The sequence below is a fragment of the Mustela lutreola genome, chromosome 3 (assembly GCF_030435805.1).
Source record: "Mustela lutreola isolate mMusLut2 chromosome 3, mMusLut2.pri, whole genome shotgun sequence".
NCBI lineage: Eukaryota > Metazoa > Chordata > Mammalia > Carnivora > Mustelidae > Mustela > Mustela lutreola.
The window spans coordinates 48,826,542-48,844,991 of NC_081292.1; the positions used below are offsets into that span (position 1 = coordinate 48,826,542).

Genomic DNA, 18,450 nt, shown 5'->3' on the forward strand with positions numbered 1-18,450 from the left:
TTAAAAATTCATTTCTCAGCCACACTATCAATTCAATATTTCCAGTGTCCAATAATCATGTTTGGGTAAAGACTACCATATCAGAGAGCACAGGATATTTTCACCATTGCAAAGTGTGCTATTAGAGAGTGCTTTAACAATGACCCATCAAGATCCTCACTGAGACAGCCAGACCATAAGTAGGAAGCCACACACCCTGCAGACAGTTGCATATCTCAAGCACATAAAACACACCTGTGGTTTTTGGGGTTGTTATAATTAATATGGTATCTGCTGGCATCTCTTCTATTCACTCTTCCACTTTCCATGTTTATCACATCCTAATTCTCATCATCAAATGCACTGACCTACCTCAGAAACTACCATTCTTACCCTTAGGAGAAATTATTTTCTCCTAGATTTATTCTCAGTGTTGAGTGAATTTCATAAGCAGTCCAGTCAACCTAATAGAAAAATATGTTTTCACAAGCACATACCCAAATCTCAAAGCCTCTACTCCTCAGCCCCTTCCCCAGCTAACTAGAAGGATACTTCTTTTCCAACTGATGTCCACTGGAATATCTTCTTCACAATCTCAGTGGTAACTGCACAGAACAGACCCTCCAATGGCTCTGTCACAGTAGGAAGAGAAGACTGAGGGAATACATGGCTCCTTGGGTTCATACATATTCTTGAAAAATAAAGATGGGTTCTTTAATCTCCTGAATATTTTCTTTTGAGTCTACAGACAGTGTTAAATTATTATAAAGCTGAAAGGAGAAGTTTTGGTTATTGTTTTCTTTTAGAAAAAAAATTCCTGAAGAAATCCTCCTATTATTTGAAATCTTTCCTAGAAAGAAATTCTAAAGTCAAGAGCTATAGCTGTAGCAAGAATCTATTCAAAATAGTCCTTATGTGGACTTCAGAGCACTAGTCAGCTCACCAGTACTATCCCCAGAGCTCACTGGCAACTTGATAAATGATGATGGTGGTGTACAAATAAGAAGTAAACAACACACAAAAAAAGAGTGCTAATTTCAACCTCCATTAGATGCACAAGGGGGGAGAAAATCAATGTTTGACAAATGGAAAATGACAAAATCAGTAAGGGGAGACTTATTTTCAATTTTCTAAGAGGCCCTTTACACACAATGGAGTGTTAAAAACAAGAAAAATAACCAATAAAAACACACTCAATGGGCTCTATTTAAAATGCATTATCACAAACTACAAATACAGAGCAGGAACTAATTGCTTTGTTTGTTCAAAAGAAATCTAATGGTTTCTTTAATTCAGAATAGGTGGTGTTAGCCTTTGAAACTTGATTACATTTTGGTAAGAAGACTATGCAAGTCAGGTACCCAAACTGAACATCTGACTAAATTAAGCTATCTATGCTACTTTTGGTACACTGCCAAATTATTCATTCACTCATTCACTCATTCATTCATTCATTCATTCAACAAACATTTATTAAATATCTTCAATTGCCAGGCATTTCAGGGTTGGAAGATGGAAATATTAATTCCCCCAAGACCTTGGAAAACAGATAAGTAAGAAAAGTGCAAAAGACCACAACAGAGGAAATTCGGAGGGTTTACAAGTTTTGCACAGTGTTCATTTGCAATATCCTTCTTCTGAAAACGGTACTACACAAATAGAAGAATTTTGTATCAAAGACCAACAAAAGAGACTCTTATCTGTAATTTCCTTCATAGACAGCAGAAATAAAGCTGAAAATGATAATGAGGATTAGAGATATGAGAATCATACCCACAACACTGCTAAACCTACCCATCACGATTCATGGAAATGCTCAGTGCTGCCTAGTGACAATGTCAATCAGACCTGATGTTGTAGTCAACCATTTTTGGCACTTAGTCTTCTCAGTTACTGTTTAGAAATTGACCTGAAGAAAATTAACCACTTCCTTCTCTGTGCTCTGTACATTTTATTCATACTTCTATTATTTAATTGTTAAATAACAATGAGGCTAATTATGATGTAGTAGAAACAAACAGACCAGGGTCAAATTCTGCCTCTGCAATTTACTAATAACATTACTTGAAGAAAACAAATGTAACCTTTCATTAAGTACTATCTTTTCATCCATAAAATGGGAATTATAGTGCTCACCTCATAAACCTATTATGAAGATTAAATAAGACAATGTGTAGACCTAGGCCAGAATCTGGAATCTAGAAAATGTACAGTAAGTTGTTAAATGAATCAAATGAATGAATATCCATACATTTAACTTCCCATAATGTCTCTGATTTGTATCTATAGTTCTCTTTCTTTCCTGATAGTAACTTTCTTGAGTGTAAGGACAGTATCCAATTCATTTCCCTCTCTATCTTAGGAACTCAGAGAGTATATTCAAGAAATGTTTGAAGGGGAGGATAAATGGCAATTTTGGTTCAAGGATCTTCTCTCCTTGAATAATTATTTAACCTGCATTATAGTTGTTTCAGATGATGTTATTATTTTTGAAACACATCCATTTGTTCTACATGAAATTATGGCATTTCTATGAATTATTTATCAGAAGGTATAAATATAATAGTACCTGTGTAAAGCTTCTTCAAAAATTATCTTTTGGAGGAAGACTTAGGTGCAGTCAGCATATCCTTTCTAAAGTAAGCCTCTCCTGAAGAAATGTTGTTTGCATAATGATAAGGCTTAAAAAGAAAAAGAGAGTTAAATGGGTAACATTGTTTAAGTAAGTGCCTAATTGTTACCAGTAAACATGCTGGTCGTCATAAAACTAACAACCCCAAATTTAACGATGCCAAATTTATTTAGTGCTCCAAAGAAGAGATATTTTAGAATCACTAGATCTCATTTTTATCTAATCAAAAAAGTTTTCATTTCATTTACATTTATTCAATCATAGATTCATAGACAAGCCTGAAATTAAAGGGATAAAAGTGCTAAAAACGTTCTTCCAGGGTTGGAGGAGAGGGCGGTATTTTAACTTTGTAGCACTTGAAATGTTTCTGTCAGTCCCAGATAAGCTTTGAACTGATTTTACTGAGCTAACTGGTTTTACTCAAGCTTGGTACATGATTCAACTTAAACTTCTATCTTTGTCTACCATGGTTCAGTAAGCCATTGAGTTTCACAGTAAAAATCATTAGAAGAGCATGTCTTATATATCTACTAGTATATTTCTGTAAGATTTAGTATATATGTATGGGTAAAAATTACAATCAAAATAGGGTGTGGGGAGCAGGAATTAGGGAGCTGGCTAATCAGTAGTTAATACTGCTCAGCAGAAGTTTAAAACTTCTGAACTTGGATAGTCTGGATGGTAATTATTAAAAGACACTACTTCCAGGCATCCAGTTTCTAATACTTTGGCCAACTCATTAATAGGACAAAGACTGTTCCTCCCTACCTATAACCAAAATCTAAGAAGCAAATCCAATATTAGCATTAATTCTTTTAGGTCTGAATGGTAACAAATGCCTCTTAATCTATCACCTATCACATATTTATTGGGCACCTACTACGTGTTAGACATTGCTTGCATTAGAAACTGGAAAAACAAGACAAAGATAAGGACCTCACCCTCAAGTAATTCAGCACATGAAAGACAGACAAAAGAAAAATGGTTGGGTTTGTAATGGGAGTCATGACAATGATAAGCTCTAAGGGTTATGAGGCACACAGAAAACCATGTGAAGGAGAGGACACCTGGTCCAGATCTTAATGAATGAACTTCAGTTATCTGCACACCTCCACCCCCACTAAAAAGGAACAAAACATATGTTCTAAGCTCTGAAAACAGCATAGGAAAGTCATGAAAGTGAGAAACTCTGATGCTGAATAAAGTGGATGTGGGATGCTGTAGGAGGCGAGTGAGACAGAGAAAGTAGAGCCTTTGTAGACCATGAAAGGGAGCTTGTATTTTTTTTTAAAGTCATGTGGAATCAGAGGATTTCACATAAATGTTGATTGTTAAGTAATCTGATTGAGCATGATCATCTAGCTACCATTATAGAATGGACCAAGGGGAACAAATCTTAGGGCAAAAAGACCCATGCCAAAAGGATAGAATGGACATGAGGAAATTGTACTATATGCTGGATAATTGAATATAATAATAAAAAATAATAATAATAAAATTGTGGGAAGGAGAATCAGTAGAATTGTTGCTGGATGGGTGAGGGGACCTGAGGGAGAATGTGTGGGCTGGGATGACTGACCAGGATAGATGAGGATGCTCATAGGATTACCCAAGAACAGGAAGGGTTGGAGGTGGGAAGATAGTTAGGCTAGTGGGGAGTGGAGAATGATGATGAATTCACGTTTGGTGTAAATTCAATCTGATATAAGCAGCACTGCTAAGTGAAGATAAAAGGCAGTTGCTTGTCCAGGTCAACAGCTCCAGATTAGGTGGCAGTAGATACTTGTAACCATATAAGTGGATGAAATTTTCTAGGAAGCAAGTATAAAAAGGAAGAGAAGAGAGCTGAGTCCTGGGGAATGTTGACATTTAAATGGCTATCCCTAGCATCAAAAAAAAAAGGACACCAAAAAGTTAGAACTGAAGAATTAAACCAAAAATGGCGTTTCAGAGTCTTTAGAAAGAAAGAGGTTCAGGAACAAATATCCCACCAAATATCAAATGCTTTAAAAAGTTTTATTTCTCTTTTTGTTCCTTTATCTATTCATCTATTCAATAAGTATTTATTGGTTTCCTAATATATTCTAGCCACTAGCTATGTACAGTTGCTAAACAAAGTCAACCCCATCCTGAGATAGATTACCATATAATGGAATAAACTGATTTTAAATAAATGAGCCAAGAAATACATGTGTGATTTCAAAAGACGGTAAATGCCATAAAAGAATGCTAAGTACTATGGAGGATTTCTTGGGCATGATCATGAGGAAGATGTTAGTGCCTGACTTCTTATTGACAGTCTTAATGGAATAAGAGAAATGAGCAAAGGTCAAATTGCCACTAATTTGCCATGGGTTGAGGAATAAATATGGTGGAAAGATGCAGAATAAAGCAATGCAGACAACTTTCTTAAGAAGCTTGAGTATGACAAACAATAGATCAATAACAAAAAGAAAACAAATGACAAGGGAGATTTTATTCTATTTAAAGAGATGAGAGATAGAGCATATTTATTGGCTGAAGTTATAGGAACCAGTTGAGAGAAATAAGTATACATATTTATTAAAGTGAGAAAATAATTGATGAAACTGAGTATAATTAATATAAAATATAAATATAAAATTTCAGGTGGATTCAAATGAGTTAAAGAGACACTACAGGAGTTCTACAAAGTTTCAGGTAGGTGACTTACTGTTTCAGAATTGTTCAAATAATCCATTACCATTTTGATTTTAAGTCCCATTTATAAATTTCTTTTTTAAAAAATGTCCTTCATAGCCTTTGTAACAAAGTTTATACAGATGAAGTTCTAGGCAAAGGCAAGCCTAAAGTTTTTGCTTCTCAATAATTACATGATAGACTTCCATGAATGTGCAAGTGTGAAATTTAACATTCGGATCTTTATCAACCACAAAATGGTAGCGGTCACATTTAAATTCTGATGAATACGTCAATAAAGGAGTATGGAGTATACTTTGTCTTGTCCATACAGAATGCTATCCTCCAATTCATGTACCATGATGATGCAAAAGTCTATCTAATTTTTTCTAGTCTTATTTCTTTCTTGTTCATATAAACAAAATTTAAAAAAGAAGAAGCAATTATGTCAATAACATGAAACCTTTCTTTCCTCAAATAACAGTATAATTGTATGGTTTTTTCACTCATTTTATTTATACCCAAGTACTTTGTTATTTTTTATTTGTTCCTCCAAACTATGAGAAACAGACAAAGGTTTAGGAGTTATCCAAAGTTACCCAATATGTATAAGTAAACTGCAACCTCCCACACTTTTGTGGCCTCAGATTTTGTATAACAATACACAGCTGGGGTTAGGTGCCAAATTGTCCCCATTGGTGATCTGTGGTGATTAAAATCTCTTTAAATTTGTTTTTATCTGCACCTAATTTTCTTTGTAAAAAAAATTGCCACATACTCAGACATATTCATAATCTACACTACTTTGATGAACTCCACAAAAGGATGACTATTCTTAAATGTCACAAAACTTATTACAAGTTCTTAATCATTTTCTTGAATTTGAATAAGTGAAAATTAACTCATATATTTAATTTGGATGTATAAATGTAAAATTTTACATTTAATTGTGGTCAATCCTTTTGAATTCCCTTAAAACATCCTGCTTCTCTAGAGCATTGTATTAGAGCTATTTTTGTGTTTCATTATTCCACTATTAGATTGTGTAGACAGAAACATTTTACTCATTTCAACCTCAACATGTTTTGCAAAGTGCCTTGTACAAAGTTCAGTATTGGTCAGTTCTTACTCAATTCAACTTTCTAAAATTCTATGAGAAATAAATCATCTTTAACAAGTTACATATTAATGTGTTAATATCAAACATGAGTAATGACTGCATAGATAATTCCAGTGGGCATTTGAGCAATTGGATACACAACAAGTAAAAAGACCACAATTCTGACACATTAGTTCTAATAAATTTCTTTCAAAAATTTTAAAAATATTGTTATGATTTGAGCCAGAAAACATGGGTACTGCCGTAGCTCTAGACAAGTCAACAGTTCAATGCTCCTGCTTTCTTGCTTATAAGACATTATTTTAGTAACTGCTTTGTATACCTCTTAACTTGTTACAAACTCAATATCTGTAAGGTAAAATTAATGAGGTTTCAGGATATGATGTAATTTATAAACCAATATTTTCAGTAAGGATTTTTTTTATAATAGCCAATGCGGTTAATTCAAACTGAAAGTTTTATTTCTTTTCAATAGCATGAAGCTATTGCAAAATTCTGATATGTAATTAATTACCTCAACCTTCCCTTTTAATATGTATGGACTTACAGAAAGCTCTTAGCTGTTCGTATATGTCTTAAATACATTAAATGCTTTTAAAATGTACTCTTTCAAAACCATGGTTTCAAATCCAAGTAAAAATGAACGAAAATGAATAAATCAATGAAAATGAATTATTATCTTACATAGAAGAATTTCTTACTGTCATCACTACAATCAAGAGGTGATGTTGCCTTTTCACAACTACCCAGGTAACAGAAAACCAGAATAAAAGTTTAAAGTTTAAATGACAAAGTTTAAAATGCTTTTTTAGTTATAATAGTACTTTCAAAAGCTTCTTCTCTTGGAGTTACTGATTAATTGTAAATGGGACTGACCTTCCCTCTGTCTTACGTTGCACACTACCTAATAGGTAGATTTCATAGCAATTTATTGTTAGCAGTATCATCCCAACTGGAGAACAATAGAAAGAACTGAGGCATCTGGATGAACCACCAACAATATAATCAGCCCTGAATACAGGAGAATAGGCTGAAACATAAAATATATACAACTGCAGGGTGCCTGGGTGGCTCCGTGGGTTATGCACTTAAATCTGCCTTCCATTTGGTCATGATCCTGGGGTCCTGTGATCCAGCCCCACATCGAGCTGCCTGCTCAGCTGGGAACCTGCTTCTCCCTCTCCCTCTACCTGCCACTAGCCCTACTTGTGTGCATTGTTTCTGTCTTTTGTCAAATCAATAAATAAAATCTTTAAAATATATATATACAATTGTAGTTAATATGCAGTGATCTCAAATAATATCAAGAGTAGACTTGACTTTCAGCCCGAGTCCCATGTTTAAAACACCATTAAAATGTATTTTAACATTAGTAGCCATGCCATCTCTGAAGTGTGTGTGACACTCAACAAAAATTGCAGAAAATGCAGTGCCTAAAGAGAGCTCAGATGCATGAAGGTAGAAATGAAATACATTGGAAATAGTCTACAAAACAGTTTTCTTATTTTCATGGTACAAATATACCTTTCAGGGGCACCAGGCATATTACTGAAGGCAATTTTATATTAAACAAAAAATAATTCATGGTGACTGGTCAGCTTATATATACATTGATATAAATCAATCCATGTCTAAAAAAGCACATAAACACAATATGATTGTGAATGTGTTTTTCCAACAGCTGGATGTTGTATCAGTAATGCCATTTGATGTTTTCTACCTGTTCTTCGGGTTTAATCCAGTATTTAGGACAAATAGGATATTAAAGGTAAGATAACTATATTTAACTTTCTTTTATAGTAATGGAAATCTTGAAATGTTTTTAAATGTCTGAAAAGTATAATATTTTTAATTTTTCCCAAACTGTCCATTTTTCTGCCCTCATCAATACTATGAATTTTTTTAAAAAGGCAAAACATCATTGTTTCTACTGATGGAAGTTGCTCTTGATTGTTTTATTCTATATCTCACAATAGGTATTTTTATAATCTATGATAGGAATGCCTTTATATTTCTAAATGCAACTATAATAAGAAAATGAGTCTTTCATAATCTTACATAATAATCTTTCAAAAATGAACTACTGGGATTTCATCAAGATCAAAAGCTTTTGCACAGCAAAGGAAACAGTTAACAAAATCAAAAGACAACTGACAGAATGGGAGAAGATATTTGCAAACGACATATCAGATAAAGGACTAGTGTCCAGAATCTATAAAGAACTTAGCAAACTCAACACCCAAAGAACAAATAATCCAATCAAGAAATGGGCAGAAGACATGAACAGACATTTCTGCAAAGAAGACATCCAGATGGCGAACAGACACATGAAAAAGTGCTCCATATCACTCGGCATCAGGGAAATACAAATCAAAACCACAATGAGATATCACCTCACACCAGTCAGAATGGCTAAAATCAACAAGTCAGGAAATGACAGATGCTGGCGAGGATGCGGAGAAAGGGGAACCCTCCTACACTGTTGGTGGGAATGCAAGCTGGTGCAGCCACTCTGGAAAACAGCATGGAGGTTCCTCAAAATGTTGAAAATAGAACTGCCCTATGACCCAGCAATTGCACTATTGGGTATTTACCCTAAAGATACAAAGGTAGTGATCCAAAGGGGCACATGCACCTGAATGTTTATAGCAGCAATGTCGACAATAGCCAAACTATGGAAAGAACCTAGATGTCCATCAACAGATGAATGGATCAAGAAGATGTGGTATATATACACAATGGAATACTATGCAGCCATCAAAAGAAATGAAATCTTGCCATTTGCGACAACATGGATGGAACTAGAGCGTATCATGCTTAGCGAAATAAGTCAAGCAGAGAAAGACAACTATCATATGATCTCCCTGATATGAGGAAGTGGTGATACAACATGGAGGCTTAAGTGGGTAGAAGAAGAATAAATGAAACAAGATGGGATTGGGAGGGAGACAAACCATAAGTGACTCTTAATCTCACGAAACAAACTGAGGGTTGCCGGGGGGAGGGGGTTTGGGAGAAGGGGGTGGGATTATGGACATTGGGGAGGGTATGTGATTTGGTGAGTGCTGTGAAGTGTGTAAACCTGGTGATTCACAGACCTGTACCCCTGGGGATAAAAATATATGTTTATAAAAAATAAAAAATTAAAAAAAAAAAATCAATGTTAACAGATCACAAAAAAAAATAAATAAAAAAAAAAAAATAATCTTTCATAATTGTATTCTTTCCCATTTGTCCTTTTTCAAAGGAATGCCTGGAACACAGGCAGTAAAACGAGAGATTAGGTTACTTCTAAGTTATCTTACTCATCTAAAATCCCATAATTCTAAAAAAAAAAAAAAAAAAAAAAGCTGCAAACACTTTTAGTAACAAAATTATTTACATATTTGGATACAACTCAAATATCCACCAAGAGAAAACTACTTAAACAAACTGCAGGACGTCTATATAATAGATGACTTTGTAACACAAGAAGTTAATAAATAAAAAGGACTGTTTTCTATTCATTTACACAGGAAGAACTCTAAGATAAATTGCTAATTAAACAAAGCTAGTTACAGATAGTTTATAGAACAATACTAATTTCCATATAACACAAACAGAAAAATATTCCATTTATTTGTATTTACATAAACAATGGAAAATTACCAAAAATGTTTAATAAAAATGGTTAACTGAGGTGGGGATGGGTGACAAGAGAGAAAATCAGAATGAATAGGGGCAGGAGTGGGAGCAAGTCTTTTTTTTTTTTTTTTTTTTTTTTTTGACAGAATGAGATCACAAGTAGGAAGAGAGGCAGGCAGAGAGAGAGAGAGGAGGAAGCAGGCTCCCCGCAGAGCAGAGACTCTGATGCGGGGCTCGATCCCAGGACCCTGGGATCATGACCTGAGCCAAAGGCAGAGGCTTTAACCCGCTGAGCTACCAAGCAGCCCCGGGAGCAAGTCTTTTAAAGGCATATATTTCCTGTTTTTGAATTATGTGAAGACATTACCTATTCAAAAAGATTCTAAGACGGAAACATTTTCTAACTCATAGCTTCATCAGGCAGCTCAAATGAGGAGAGTGAAGAGGTAAAATTTCACGTAAATCTTTAACAATAGCAACAATAGCATATATCCAAAGACAACCTTCATAAAAGGAACACCAAAGATTTTATACAATTTTGGTGGTTATCTTTCTCACACATTGGGAAGACACAACACAACCTGGGGACACAGTGAAACCTGACAACAGCAAAAATAGCAGCAACCAAAAAGAAGCAGCAAATGCTCTTTGTTGGATATATACTTGGGGTTGCATACTTTGTTAAACTTAATATTCATGATTTTATTTATTCCTACAAACAAATTCATTTTAGAGATGAGGAAAATGAGGACAGGATGGAAAATGTGCATTTTATCACATATTTTTCTGACTCCAAATTCTTCACTGTAATCAGATTGGCAAATAAACCTCAAGCTGAAGGGGCTTTCCTTCCATGCCCAAGCCCTTAAGAGAAATAGCAACTCTGAATTAGATGCATATATACTCATTGTATCTTTTTGAACAATGTCAAAAACAGCTAACTAATACTAATATTACCAGACTTTAAATTTTATTGAAATAAATACACATATAATGGAACTTGCTTAAAAATAAAACTAGTGTTGAGCAACAGGACTTAACACGTATTTATAACTTCAATGGATTATATTATACTTTTCCTATTTTGTTTATGTCTTGAGTGTAGTATGATTTTAATTATTGTAAAATAGGGCTCTACTAGATGCTTTAAAAAGAAAAAGGGAAGAAATGATTTTAGGCTTGCTTTTCAATAAGCATTACAAACAAGACTATAACTAGAGAGTCAAAATAAAATACAGCAAGAAACCCTGGGAGATTGGCAGCTTTCTAAAAGGTAGGGGCCAAAGGAAAATACAACTAAACAGACCCGAGTTTGTTTGTTTTAGAGACTTATGAATGGAATTATTTTCAGTAACAAAGTTTATTTTACATAGTTTTATTTAAATAGATGTATTTAAAACTAACACACTTTTGGATTTCTTTTGTTTGTTTTCTACATAGTACACTTCATTTTTTGAGTTTAATCATCACCTAGAGTCTATAATGGACAAAGCATATATCTACAGGTAAAGTAAACTCAGTATACTTCTGGGGGTGGCAGAGAAAGTAATGGTGCAATAGTTTAGCCAGAATTTGAGAAGAATATGATCTCCCTGCCAAAGAAAACAGAAATTAATAAATAAAATTAATTAATTAATTGAAATAAATAAAAATAAATTTTAAAAATTCTGCAATTGCAGAATTTGGGCTATATAAAATAAAGGGTTATGTTCTAAAACAGACTTGAATATTTTGAAATGAGATAAAAGCATGAAAATCCTATTAGATTTTAGAAGAATACAGAACTAAAAATAGAATGTATTACCTGTTCCAGTCAGAACAAGTACAGATAAGCGTGCTCCTTCACAAGTTGACTTTGCATCTCATGACAATTCATTCTAATCTGAATTTCATTCATTTGCTCTCCTGAAGTTCACTTGCACAGAGACTTCTAGTCACTATTAATGGTAGCATAAAGTCCCATGAGCTTTTCAGAGATACCCAGTTAAATCAGTCTAGCGTATTTTATGAGACTCAAAGTGGAGAGGTGACCCCTGAGGCATGTCTTTCAGGGGGTTGATTCATACCATCTGTGAAAAGAGAGGAAGTTTTTTTTTTTTACGCTCTGTCAGTCTCAGTCAAGACACTGCAGTTAGAAAACATGCAATGGCACCATCATTTTATACTGTACTAATGAGAGTTAACAGTTCACAAATTTAAAGCAAGGAGATTCCATGGAGACTTTAAGGAAAAGAAAATGTTAAAATAGGCTGTATTCCAGGAACAACATGAGCCCTTACTTTGCATTTATTCTCCTTGGCAGAGTCATTCGAACAACTGGATACTTGCTGTTTACTCTGCACATTAATGCCTGTATTTATTACTGGGCTTCTGACTATGAAGGAATTGGAACTACTAATTGGGTGTATAATGGTGAAGGAAATAAGTAAGTTTTAATTTGAAGGAAATAATTTTATGGATTTTTCTTTTCTATTTCAGTGTATGTGTTTTCCTAAACCAGTGTTTTTGGGAAACTATGAATCACAACCCATTAATGGTTGTGAAAAGTTTTTAGATCAATTTACTTTTAAATAAAAATAAATAAATAAATAAATACCTAAAAAAAAAAAAAAAAAAAAAAAAGTAAATTGAGTAAAAAGTTTTTAGATCAATTTACTTTTAAGTGAAAGAGAGTAAAGTAGAAGAGAATAGAATAGAAATTATCAGTCTGTCATACCTAATAGATGTGTGTGTGTATGTTTGTGTGTGTGTGTATCCTGGATTGACCTGAGAAATGCATGGATTATGCATACCTGGATTATGATCAAAAAAGTTTGAAAGCCTCCGCTTTAGACAACTGAGGGGTAAGGTACCTTTTTTTTTTTTATAAAGATTTTATTTATCTATTTGACAGACAGATTACAAGTAGGCAGAGAGGCAGGCAGAGAGAGAGGAGGAAGCAGGCTCCCCATGGAGCTGAGAGCCCAATACGGGGCTTGATCTCAGGACCCTGGGATCATGACCTGAGCTGAAGGCAGAGGCTTTAAACCACTGAGCCACCCAGGCGCCCTGGTAAGGTAACTTTTAACAACTTCAATGCTGATTGTTAGTAATGAACAATGTTAATTTTTTGGAGGGCAGGTGCAGTAGCTAATTAGTTTACCACTGAAGGGTTTTATGGGTTTATGAGTCAGCTATAACCACTAACTCAATTAAACACTTACAGAGTAACAAGGATCATAAATTAAACTTGACAATTAGATATGCAAGTATCACAGGAATAAAAGAAATTATTTGAAAATCTTAGGGCAGTAGAATTATGATTCAATAGTAACAGCTGGGTTATTTAATAGTGAGATTTCCTTTTGGTAGATACAGGGGTCTGGCATAAAATTAACTCTCCTAAATTTATGCTCCAATGAAATGACATTGAGCATATTATAAGGCAATGTCCTTAATGGAAAAGGGCAGGTCCCAGCATAACTTTGAAGAGCAACTCACAGCAGCCTTGGGAAGGAAAGCAATTATAGGATAGAGCAAAGAGAGTGAAAATACCTCACAAAATTACACACTACCTAGAGTGAGCGGGATATGTGTAAGGGATTATAACAATAGTCTTTGAACTTTTAATCAGAACTGATTTTAGAAATTTGAAGTCAGAAGACCCACTGATTAGGAAAACGTACACATATATGTACACACAGAATAACTATCCCTGGAAAGTTTATAATCAAATATATTAGTAATTCCATTTAGAATATGTAGTTTTTAAAGATTTTATTTATTTATTTATTTCTCAGAGAGAGAGAGAGAGGCAGAGGCAAGCAGAGGGAGAAGCAAGCTCCCTGCTGAGCAAGAAGCCCAATGTGGGACTTGATCCTAGCACCCTGGGATCATGATGTGAGCTGAAGGCAGACGCTTAATCAACTGAGCATTTTTATATATTTTTTTAAAATATTTTATTTATTTATTTGACAGAGAGAGATGATAAGTAGACAAAGAGGCAGGCAGAGAGAGAGGGGGAAGCAGGCTCCCTGCTGAGCAGAAACCACCCCCTACCCCATGCGGGGCTTGATCCCAGGACCCTGTGATCATGGAGCCAAAAGTAAACGCTTAACCCACTGAGCCACCCCAGGCGCCCCCTTAACCTGATTTTTTTTTTATTTATTTTTTATTTTCAGCATAACAGTATTCATTATTTTTGCACCACACCCAGTGCTCCATGCAATCCGTGTCCTCTATAATACCCACCACCTGGTACCCCAACCTCCCACCCCCCGCCCCTTCAAAACTCTCAGATTGTTTTTCAGAGTCCATAGTCTCTCATGGTTCACCTCCCCTTCCAATTTCCCCCAACTCCCTTCTCCTCTCTAACCCCCCATGTCCTCCATGCTATTTGTTATGCTCCACAAATAAGTAAAACCATATGATAATTGACTCTCTCTGCTTGACTTATTTCACTCAGCATAGCCGTCAGGGAGATTCAAATTAAAACTGCATTGAGGTATCACCTTACACCAGTTAGAATGGCCAAAATTAACAAGACAGGAAACAACATGTGTTGGAGAGGATGTGGAGAAAGGGGAACCCTCTTACACTGTTGGTGGGAATGCAAGTTGATGCAGCCTCTTTGGAGAACAATGTGGGGATTCCTCAAGAAATTAAAAATAGAACTTCCCTATGATCCTGCCATTGCACTCCTGGGTATTTACCCCAAAGATACAGATGTAGTGAAAAGAAGGGCCATCTGTACCCCAATGTTTATAGCAGCAATGGCCACGGTCGCCAAACTGTGGAAAGAACCAAGATGCCCTTCAACGGACGCATGGATAAGGAAGATGTGGTCCATATACACTATGGAGTATTATGCCTCCATCAGAAAGGACAAATACCCAACTTTTGTAGCAACATGGACGGGACTGGAAGAGATTTTTATATATTTTTAAGATAATTTTCTTTTGACAGTTATTAATATACTTACTATTCCTCAAAGTTTTTAGACACCACCTTCTATTACTATTCTATTACTACTTCTATTACCCTTCTATTACTTCATATTACTGTGACCTCATAAGCCCAATGCATTTTTTACTTAGCTTTTGTGATGATGTCTGATGACATATAAAGTGAAAGTTGCTTATAAGGTCACTGGACTTACATACTTTGCCCTCATTAGAATTAGGCAGCAAATTGTGGGTCATAAGAAAAGTATTGTGAACATTTAAAAAAAGAGTCAAATTTAATATCATTCCATTAATCCTCACCACAATAACATACCTATTCATTTTAATAGAAGTCAAAGAGAAGAGTCATTTCATTTATATTGAACAGGCATCCTTCATTCAACTGCAAAAGTTGATAAAGAAGAAGAAGGTTTAGCTCAAAAGAAAAACATATGTAGTTAAGGTTATTTTGTACCCCAAAATATCCCAAGAATAACTTTGTTCTTTGTCCATATGTACCACAGTTTACTTATTTATGGGCCTAAATTTCCCCGTGTCCAGAAATGTCTTAACCAAAAAAAAAGAGTTTAAAAATAAACAAAAAAAAGTTAAAAAAAAAAAACAAGCAAAGCTGTCGTGGGGATCATGGCTTTAGACAGAGTGATGAAGGAATCAAAATTACTATGCCTTATGCTGGGGAAATTTAGGAAGACTTACCTCCCTTCATTCTACACATGAAAAAAATGAGACCAAGGTAGATGAAGGTATTTTTTCACAGTTTCCTATACTTCAGGTCAGACACTAGCAAAAGGAAAGGAAAGGGAAGGGAAGGGTATGGGGGAGGGGAGGGGAGGGAGGGAAGGGAAGGATAAATAATACACTTAATATTTGTACTTTTATTGTATTTTCAAAATTTAAAAATAACTCTATTCTTTGAAAGGGAAGGGGAAAAAAGGGAAAGGAAGGGAAAAGAAAGAAAAAGGGAGGGAGGGAAGAAGAAAAGAAAGAAAAGTCTTTACACTAGACACTATACACCCTTTGGATGTAACAAAACACCAGAACAGCAATGAGTTCAGTGGACCAGAAAGGAGATGAAAGCCATCTGGCAGCACAACAGGGAAGAGTCTGCAAGTGGATTCCACAGATGTGCTCACAGATGCAGCCTTCCTGTGTTCTACTTCAGTAAGTCTAGGTGTGCATAACCATTCACTTATTCTTTCATATCATTCAACAAATATTATTAAACTCTTATTATGCTAAGTCCATAAATACTTTTGTGGAACTTATCTTCTAGTGAGACCATTCTCCCTCATACCCAGTACATCCAGTGATAAATTTATAGAAATGTGGGACTAAGGTGGATAGCAGTAGTTTAGAAGGTCCACTCACAAAGTATTAAATTAGATACTTTTAAAAGTTACATGTTCCACTGTACACCCACCACAAAGGCTAAAAATTAAAAAGACTGAAAATGTCAAGTGTGAGGGTAAGAACAAGAAACAACTGAAATGCTCATATATTGTTGGAGAGAATGCAAAGTAACAACCATTTTAGGAAAAGATCTGACAGTTTCTTTTACAATTAAACATACAACTTACATGTTGTATGTAAGCAATAAATCTCTAGATTCTACCCCTGAAACTAATGTTATGCTGAATGTTAACTAACTAGAATTCAAATAAAAACTTGAAAAAAATATACCTTACAAACAAAAATTCAAGCCTAAATATTTACTCAAGAAAAATTAAAATGTGTCCATTATAAACTTATATAAGTACATTGAAGAATGTTTATTCATAACAACCAAGAACTTAAGACAGCCTAGGTGTTCATACATAGGAGAATAAACAAACTGTGCTATATTCGTGCAATGGATTCTACTCAGCAATGAAAAAGCAAAAACTGTTTTTACATACAACATGAATAAATTTCAAAATCATTATTCTGAGTGAAATACATCTTGCAGAAAAGTGTACATATGGTATGATTTCATTTATGTGGAATTCTAAAACAGGCAAAACTCATCTCTGGTCGAAAACATTAGAAGAGTGGTGGCCTCCGGGAAAAGAATGACAGAACTTTCTAGATATAAGGAAATGTTCTCTATCTAGATAAGTGTTTGGGCTACACAGAAATATATATTTGTCAAAATTCATCAAATAATATACTCAATATTTGTGCTTTTATTGTATTTTCAAAATTTAAAAATAACTCTATACAAATATGAACCGTGGTTAATATATTTGTTCTGAAGCACTGTATTTAGAAGGAAGTGCTTACTGTCTGCAAATCACTTTGAAATGCATCCAAAAAATAAGATGGAAAAGAAAAGAAGATGGATTGCTGAATGGAAAATTGGAGGGGAGGGATATGTGACAAAGTAGGTAGAGTAAGATGTTTATAGTAGAATCTAGTGTTCACTATAAAAGGTGGGAGTTCACTATAGAATTCTTTCAACTCTTTTCTTTGAAAGAGCTTATAAAAAATGTTGGAGGGGGGTTTCATGTCATGTTTGTTTCCCAGAAGAATTTCTATTTTCACACTAAATGTTTTTTATGGTTTTATGTCAAATTCTGCCTTACTGCTCTAACTTGGAACTGTATGTACACAGCCTATTAGATACTTCATGTATTAAATCAGCCAGATAGAATCTCCTTGAAAAGATCTATCTTCCTGCCATGTTAATATTAGAGGTGGACACACTTGACTAATTAAGCTAATCCTAGAAAAATCAATAAGGTGCCATCTAATTAAATTACAAATCTTACCTCTGGTTGTGCATGTCTGAGTATACGAGACATGACTGAGAAAAGATCCAAAAATAAACCTCAAAGCATTAGGGCAGAAAACTTCCAATTAACATAGCAGAATGTTTTGTACACAAAAAAATAATAGTTCAAGGCTAACACTTCAGATTCAAAAAATCAATGTCTCTATTTCACATTTGATTCTTTTCTAACATCCATAAATAAGAAAGTGAAAGTAATTCATATTTATTCCTGCTAAGACTGTAGTCACTTTGAAGGGGACAGTAATCTCAACATTTGTAATGGAGTTGGCCATGTAGAGAGAGAATCTAGACCCTGTCCCACTCTTGGGTAGTATTGGGTTCAATATATTTCCTTAATTTAAAGAGACCCACAAGTCCTAGGCCTGTGACCAAACAAAATCAGTAATAGGAAATTATAAATTGAAATTTTAAAAATTAAAATGCAATCTATAAAATTAATTCCATACTTCTTCAAGGTGGTTCTCTTTGACATCCAGTTCACTGTAATGTTAGCAAGTCCAAAGAAATCTGCTAGAAAAAATTAGAGTGGTAATATTTTTATTCTCTTGGCACAGTGGTTTCAAATCTTCCCAAAGAGTTAATTATTTTTGTTACTACATCTGCCAGGTTTAAAAAAAAAAAAAAAAAGAAAGAAAGAAACTCATGTCCTTCAAAAGGTATTGAATTTCAAAATAAGTGATTTCTTTCTAGACCTGCTTTTGAATATTGACTTTAACTGCAGTTT

General features: G+C 34.5%; 1 protein-coding gene across 1 annotated transcript in view; it reads left to right on the top strand.

The window, feature by feature from the left end:
- Window positions 1-18,450, top strand: part of CNGB3 (cyclic nucleotide gated channel subunit beta 3) — a 170,960-nt gene that overhangs the window by 86,794 nt on the left and 65,716 nt on the right. The window contains exons 7-10 of the mRNA XM_059166079.1: window positions 5,240-5,290; window positions 8,071-8,157; window positions 11,454-11,518; window positions 12,316-12,438. Of these exons, the coding sequence (XP_059022062.1) occupies window positions 5,240-5,290; window positions 8,071-8,157; window positions 11,454-11,518; window positions 12,316-12,438 (326 nt within the window). The remainder of the gene's footprint in view (window positions 1-5,239; window positions 5,291-8,070; window positions 8,158-11,453; window positions 11,519-12,315; window positions 12,439-18,450) is intronic.